The 7,162-nt window shown below is 54.2% G+C and overlaps 1 protein-coding gene across 1 annotated transcript; it reads right to left on the bottom strand.

Annotated features, from left to right (window-relative positions):
- Positions 1-265: 265 nt before the first annotated feature.
- Positions 266-4,324, bottom strand: CST3 (cystatin C). Its single transcript, XM_077866061.1, has 3 exons — positions 3,979-4,324; positions 1,341-1,454; positions 266-600 (listed from the first exon to the last, which is right to left on the bottom strand). The coding sequence occupies exons 1-3, from the start codon at positions 4,240-4,242 to the stop codon at positions 517-519; spliced, it is 462 nt and encodes a 153-aa protein (XP_077722187.1). The 5' UTR covers positions 4,243-4,324; the 3' UTR covers positions 266-516.
- Between the last annotated feature and the right edge of the window lie 2,838 nt (positions 4,325-7,162).

Raw genomic sequence — 7,162 nt, 5'->3', positions numbered from 1 at the left:
TGTCTCCAGGATCAGCATACTACGTCTTCTCCTCTCCCCTGTGTGATAACCAGGGGTCACCACACCGGGAGGCCTGGGTTCCCAGCCTGCCCCTGACTCAATCACCCCAAAAGTGGCAGCATGCTCCCCTGACTTCCCCAGCAGGAACCAGTCAGCTCTCTGCTCCTCCTCTGCCCTCTAGAGTCATTGGGACTAGAAGCTCTTAAAGGCACTGTCCAAACCCTTCTTCCGTATATATTCCCAAGACAGTAAATAAGTCAAGAAGTAAGTAGCTGATGTTACTTTTTATTAATTATGATAGAGCAGAATACGTGTACTACATACTTATGCATTTGGAGAGCAATGAAAAGAGAAGAGTTACAGTTATTTAGTTGTTCAAAAAAAGCCTCAGAATCCTTCTCTGTCTCCTGGGATCACCAGCACACAGGGGATGTCACTTGAGCAGGGCCAACCTTCTAGGGCTTAGGAGGTCTACAAGGGAATAGGGGAGTGGGAGAGGGGGCTAGAGCAGGTCTTCTATACATCCTGGCAGCTGGACTTCACCAAGGAGGTCTTGCCCAGCCAGGGGACAGTATATATCTGGAAAGAGCAGAGCGTTTTCTGTGAAAGGAGAGAGAGAAAGATAATTAGGGTTACAGGAAAAAGCTCAGCCTGGAGAAGTCAGAAGCACAGGTGAGAAAGGGTGGTGGGATTCTCAGCCCCCACCCTGCTGAGCCCCAGAACGCTAAGCAGGGGTTCGCAGTGACCTCTCAGTCACCCCACCCACTCCTTAAGTCCAAGACATGGGATCCTGTCTCCTAACTCTAACCAGCAGGATTCCACCAGCTCATTCCCCCTGCACATCCCTTTAAGGTGCAGCCTGTGCAAGATCACAGAGCCCCTGAGGGACAGGGCGCTGCCCCCAAGTCCTCTGCATGTCCAGTGGGCCAGGACTAATACAGGTATACAGGGACAGGGACCAGAGTTCAGAAAACACCCAAAGACACAGGGAATAGGGTAGCTATGGGAGGAGTACGGCTTCCTCCACTAGAGAGACTAGTATTTGGTGAGAAGAGCAGGATCAGAGGGTTTTGGCTGCTTATAGGTCTCTAATTCTCTCTAATCTGTTCAGATGGCCAAGATTGGGATTAAGAGGTCATCTCTCTTTCCAGCAAACACCCCACAGTCCTCCACAAGCAACAATCCACACAGTGCACAATGCCCCAACTCATCAGCTAAAACCCACTTATAAACTCAAATTAGTCATGTGCACACACATACAACCTTCCCCCACAGGTACCCTGACACCTGCACACCCACATCCCAAGCACTCATATACAATGCATCTCACAGGCACATACCCTCATCAGGTGTGGCTGGTCATGAAAGGGACAGTTGTCCAAGTTGGGCTGGGACTTGGTACATCTCGTTCGTCCAATCTCCACCTCCAAGAAGTAGTTCATCCCAGACACAACCTGTACACGTAAAGAGCAGGATTTGTTTACATCTGCCAATTTCACACACACGTAGTTACCTTCCTGCTATGGGGGGCCCTCATAACAGCATTCATTGTTGTCAAAGCAGGTACGTTGGAAAACCACAGCCACCCTCTGAGGGCTGGCCCAGCAGCTGTACCCAGAGCCTTCTTGTAACTTGTTCACAGAGAGGCTCCAGAAGGTCTCAGGCAGCCTGGCAGGAGGAGAAGCAGGAGGATAGAAGGTGGAAGCCAGGGACCAAAATTCTGTTACCTGGGTTTAGGAGGGAAGGTGCGCTTTGGGAAGCCAGACGGGAGCTGGCTGATAAACTTCTCCAGTTCCCGGAGCCAGGGAAGACACTAAGCATACAGCAAGGGCTCTGTGCTGAAACAGCGGATCTGGCTCAGGAAGAGGATCATGTGACGGGTACATCTTAGCTTAATTCCAATTAATAGGGTCAACCCTATACATTTTCACATTTCCTCAGTGTAACAAACGTTTATTTATTCCCTCATTTCGCAGTAGGAAATGAGAGGCCTCTCTCTCGTTTGTGTCTTAGCCAAATAAAACCCTGTCCCTGGAATGCCTGCCTTTTACGTGTGATTTTTGATGGGAGTATTTCTGAAGTGTGTCACACATCTGCCTGTCTTCTACATTTGACATTACAGGATAGATCTTTAGAACTTGGAGAAACATGGGATGAGGACCTAGGACCAGGCTCCACATCTTATCTGGTGGAATCACAAGCAGGTCCCATGATCCCTCTGCTGTTACTTTCCCCAATGAGCTGTGATGCCAAGCCAGTGCCGCAATGGAGAGGAACAAGTGGGGGGAACCTAGGGAGCAGGGGAGCACACGTTCCACCCAAAGCACTCAGCGCCAGCCACAGCTGCAGGGGAGAAACGGTCTGTTCTGGTCCCACCTTGTGAAGTTTCAAGAGAAGATGGAAATGCAGGCATGCACTTCCAGGCTTTTGTTGCTCTGAGGCTCTGTTCTGCTCTCCACGAGGCCACAGATCAGCTGGCCTGAATCCTAGCCATCTTTACAGGATAAGCACAAAGCCCAGTGGCCCTTCCTGACACCCCCTCCTACCCCCTTCTGGACTCTGGTGACTATGCTCCTTATCTGACCAGAACTCCAGGGCAGGCTGGCAGAGGCAGGGGTCAGGAGCAGTCCACTCAACTACCCCCTGGGTGATGGTGATGGGGGGGGGAGGGGTGCATATTGGGATGGGGACTGTGATGGCACACATGAGAGGCTATTCCCGTGGACATGCCCTGTGGAGGGAAGCAACACTCCAGGGCTTTCCACCAGGATGTCTGGACAGGTCTGAATTCATATGACAGACCCTCTACTCTGAGATGCACTGGGTACCACAGCCTAGCTCACTGGCCCATCTGTGTTTGCTGACAGCCTCTGTCTGGGTGCTCAGGGAGCAGCCAGGGCCCCACTTCAGGGAAGATGTTTGCTATGGGCCCCAAACTCCATCACCGGAGGAGGACGTGGAGGCCAGGTTAATTTAGGGGGAGGAGGAGGCCTTAAGAAGAATGGGCCTCTTCTGTATAACCCCAATCATCTCGAGGAAACATGATGGCAATTCAGTGTGCCCCAGTGTGCACCACAACTGGCTGGATCCTTCAAGAATGCCAAGGTCATAGATGGAAGGGGGTCCAGAGGAAAGGAGGAGGCTGCAGGACAGTGGCTGCAGCCCACGGCCTGGCCGTCCTGGCTATAAAGGACATCAGCGGGACAGTCAGTGACATCTGAATAAGGTCTGTGGAGTAGATGATCACGTCAGTTTGGGTTCTGATTTCTAAAGTGTTCCCTTCGCTAGGTCAGAAAATGCCCTCGTTCCTCGGGAGAACACACTGAGGTGGTAACTCTCAAAAGACTCAGAAATACAGAAACACAGATGCCCACAGCCCTGCACACACGTATGCGCCCGATGGAAAGCAAAATGGTAAGACTTTAACACATAAGGAATCCAGGTGTAGGATCTGCAAGGATCTTATGCACTATTTCTGCTGCCGCTTTCTAAGTCTGACACTAGAGGTTGCAAGAGTGTCGAGAGCCTCGCTGAGCGGCCGAGCCAGAAGGCGGCCGGGCGTGCCGCGCCTCCCCTCGCCCGCGGCCGGGAGCTCTGGGCCCGCGGGGCTGGCGCACGGCGCGGAGGCGGCGGGGATGCGGGCGCCCCTGACCCCGCGCGGGCTGCGGCCAGGCCGGCGTCTGGGGGCGCAGGGGGAGGCGATGGCGCGCCCGGCGCCTGGGTGCTCCCGGGGACGCGCGCGTAGAGCGAGCTGCGGGCGAGCAGCGGGCGGGGCGGGCGGGGCGGGCGGGGCGGGGCGGGGCGGGGCCGAGTCCCCGCGGGGCCGATCGGGTCGGGCGGGTCGGGCGGGTCGGGTCCGGCGGCCGAGCGCGGGCGTCAGGCGGCGGCGCCCGGGGCCAGCGGACCGACCCCGCCCGCGGCTCGCGGCTCGCGGCTCGCGGCTCGCGGCTCGCGGCTCGCGGCGCCCGGGACACGCACCTGCTTGCGGGCGCGCAGCACTCGCAGGGCGCGGCTGTGGTAGGCGTCGTTGCTCGCCCGGTTGTACTCGCGCACGGCGAAGTCCAGCGCCCGCTGCACGCCCTCCTCCCCGACGTCCGCGTCCACCGCGCCGCCCACCGCGCCGGGCCTGCTGCCTCTCCGGCCGGCCCCGGGGCTCGCGGCCGCGGCCAGGGCCAGGGCGAGGGCCAGGGCGAGGGCCAGGGCGGCCAGCAGGAGCGGCGGGGAGCGCGGGGGCCCGGCCATGGTGCGCTCGCAGGCGGACGAGCTCCGAAGGCGACCAAGCGACGAGGGCGACGAAGGCGACGGCGCGAGGCAGCGAGCAGCGCCCCGGCTCCGCTCTCGCGCGACTTCCCGCCCCGCCCCGCCCCGCCCCGCCCGCCCGCCAGGCTCTCTCCCCGCCCAGCCCCGCGCTCTTCCAGGCGCCTCCCCGCCGCCCCCCGCGGCTCCCGGGCCTGGTCCCTCCGGTGGGCCCTGCTCCGACTCCGCCTCCGGGCGCGGGGCTCCCAAGCCCGCTGTGCTCTCGCAGAAGGTGTCGCTCCTCCCAGGGCCCGCAGTGCGAGCAACCCCCAACCCTGCCTCCTGTGACCCTGGGGGCTCAGCACCGGGCCTCAGTCCAGGACTTCCCAGAGCAGGGGCTTGGTTTCAGAGGCCAAGGAAGACTGCGCTTTGTTCTGGGGAACTCTTTGCAAGACATAAAAGAGTTAGCCTTTATTTGGGAAAAGGTCCTTGGCTTCTCTTTCTCACAACGCATTTATTTATTCAACCAGCAAACCCAGAAGGGACTTCTCCCTGACCATCAGGTCTCCGGCTAACGAGCCGTGGACTTGTTGTCACAGGGCAACTGTCCAAAACAGATGGAATGTGGACTATGTGTGACTTTGCATTTTCCAGTACATTAAAAAGACACAGATGAGAATAACATTTTTTTATTTGACCCAGCATATCCAAAATATTATTTCAACATAGACAGGCAATTATTTAATGGGATATTTTTATGTTCTTTTGTGTGTGCCAAGCATTTGGAATCCTGTGTGTATGTTTCACACTCAGAGCAGATGTCAAATCAGATGAGTCTCATTCCAAGCACCCCATGGCCAAGCACAGCTGGTGGCTGTGATGTTGCACAGCCCAGATTTAGGGTGTGTGTGTAGGGTGGAGGGCAGTGATCAGTAATTGCCATCAGGGAGTGGTAGGTGTTCTGTTGGAAGTGAAATAGAAGGGATTGCTAGAAAAAGGTGCTACTGAACATGGTCAGGGAGACCTCCTGGGGAAAAGAGGCAGTTCAGCAGAAACCTACAGGACAAGAGGTCTGCTGAGACCATGGAGAGACACTAAGACCTGGACACGGTAGCTGGTATGGTGTGGGCTAACAGATCCTGCAGTTCGGGACTGTATACATCTGTGCTCCAATATGGCCTCAGGAGGGAGTGGGCAAGGGCTTTCTTAGTTATAGAGAAAGAAGTAGATACACAGAGCAGGGAAAGAGGGGGCTGCCCCTAGCCAGGTACTTCTGAGCAGTAGTGGCTATCTCCTGAGAGTAGGGATGGGTTTTTACTGTGGTTTCTCCACCCACGCAGGACACCTAGTCCTCTAGTCTTTGAAGGGTATGTTGCACAGAGGGTAAGCTGAAATGCAAGGGACTTTTTCATCTTTTGTTATTAGGAAGGAAGTGCAGGGCACCCAAATAGCCAGAGCATGATGGCAGATGTGAGTGTGGTAGAGGGTTGTGATTTAACACATGCTATTATACTGCCTATATATAATTCTCTATTAGGACTCTGGCATGTGCCAGATCTCTAATCCTAACAGAGAGTGCCTGTAGAAGCTATCAGAGTACCTATAGTGTATCTGATAAGAAGTGGAAGGCTGCACATCCACCTCAGCTGTTTGAATGACCTTGGGCAAATGTAACAAATTGGGCGAGGTGGGCTTCTCTGTTAACAGTAGTGTCTGGGGGTCAGAATCTACAGAGATGAGCAAGCTTCAGTGTTGATACTTCAACCTGGGTTAAAATGATGGAGCAGCCCAGGCCCTCATCTGTAACCTCCAGCTTCAAAGATAAGCTAGCAGAGACCCAGAGAGAAATAATGAACTCAAGACTGAGGCACAAGGCTTCCAGCACTCGTGTACCATGAAGGAAAGAGCACATGTGTCCAAGAGGCAAGCACGTTTCCCTTCTGCCACATGAAGAGAAAAACCCTTTACACAAGGCTGCTCATGTGGCTGTTGATCCCATGATCTGAACTAGTAGAGAAAGAAATTGAGAGAGTGACAGACATTCTCTGTAATATATAAAGAAGTGAATATTTAATAGTACTATAATAAATGACCAAGTACATAAAACAGCACCTAAACTAGCATGTCAAGTTGACCAAGAATTGAGTTTCTGAACATTTAGGTTTCTAAAACTTGCAGTGAAAACTTGGTGTAAAGCATTTAGGGCTCTAATAGGGATTGATTCCTTGTCATTATAAAACTGTGATGCTCACAGGCAAGCCTGTTGACAGCCGCTGTAGAAAAAGGCAAGAGAGAGTACAGTGGCCACTATCTATTTTGCATTTGCATAAGGAAACAGATAATCCTTTGGAAGCTTTTGCTCAGGGTCCACCTATTGCTTTACATTAGGAGTTACCATTTAATTTCACAACAGCACACTGATCAGAGCAGCTCTGGTGTCTGCAGCACCACAGCCAATGGGGGCGGGGGTGGGGTGTTGGGGACAGGGAGAGGGCTTCCAGGGACACAGGCCTGTGGCTTGTGCAGCTGGGCGCTCTGAAGTCTCTCTGAGCTTGAGCCCTGGCGACAAGGAAAATAAGATGGATCTGAGTCAGGTTGAGCAATCCCCTTGGGATCTCTATATGGTCAGTTTCCTTTTCTAATCCATGCTGTAGTTGTTGCTCTGCCTTCCCTCTCAGTGTTTGGGCAAACTTGAATTCCAGTTTCTTTTGCAATCTTCACAGGGCAGCAGAGGGATTCCTGCTCCAGCCTGGGATAGCATTGGAACTGGTGCACTGGATTTTGGATCTTGACCTCTGAGGCCACTGAGGGCAGCACTGCCCACTCCATGGTGTCCCTGGGCTCTCCTTCCTGCCACTCACAGAGGAGCTGGACCTAGTGACAAGGACTGACTGAGTTTTAGTGATGCTCCTCCAAGCTGCCTCTC

This window comes from Canis aureus, chromosome 22 (genome assembly GCF_053574225.1).
Source record: "Canis aureus isolate CA01 chromosome 22, VMU_Caureus_v.1.0, whole genome shotgun sequence".
Taxonomy (NCBI): Eukaryota; Metazoa; Chordata; class Mammalia; order Carnivora; family Canidae; genus Canis; species Canis aureus.
This window is presented reverse-complemented; position numbering and strand designations above follow the sequence as displayed.

Bases quoted from the DNA above. Each gene is read 5' to 3' on its own strand.
- CST3 (XM_077866061.1), bottom strand. From the start codon at position 4,242: ATGGCCGGGCCCCCGCGCTCCCCGCCGCTCCTGCTGGCCGCCCTGGCC. The intron at 1,455-3,978 runs GTGCGTGTCCCG...TTACGTGTACAG, and splicing joins TGCTGCGCGCCCGCAAGCAG to GTTGTGTCTGGGATGAACTA. The intron at 601-1,340 runs GTATGTGCCTGT...CTCCTTTCACAG, and splicing joins ACCAGCCACACCTGATGAGG to AAAACGCTCTGCTCTTTCCA.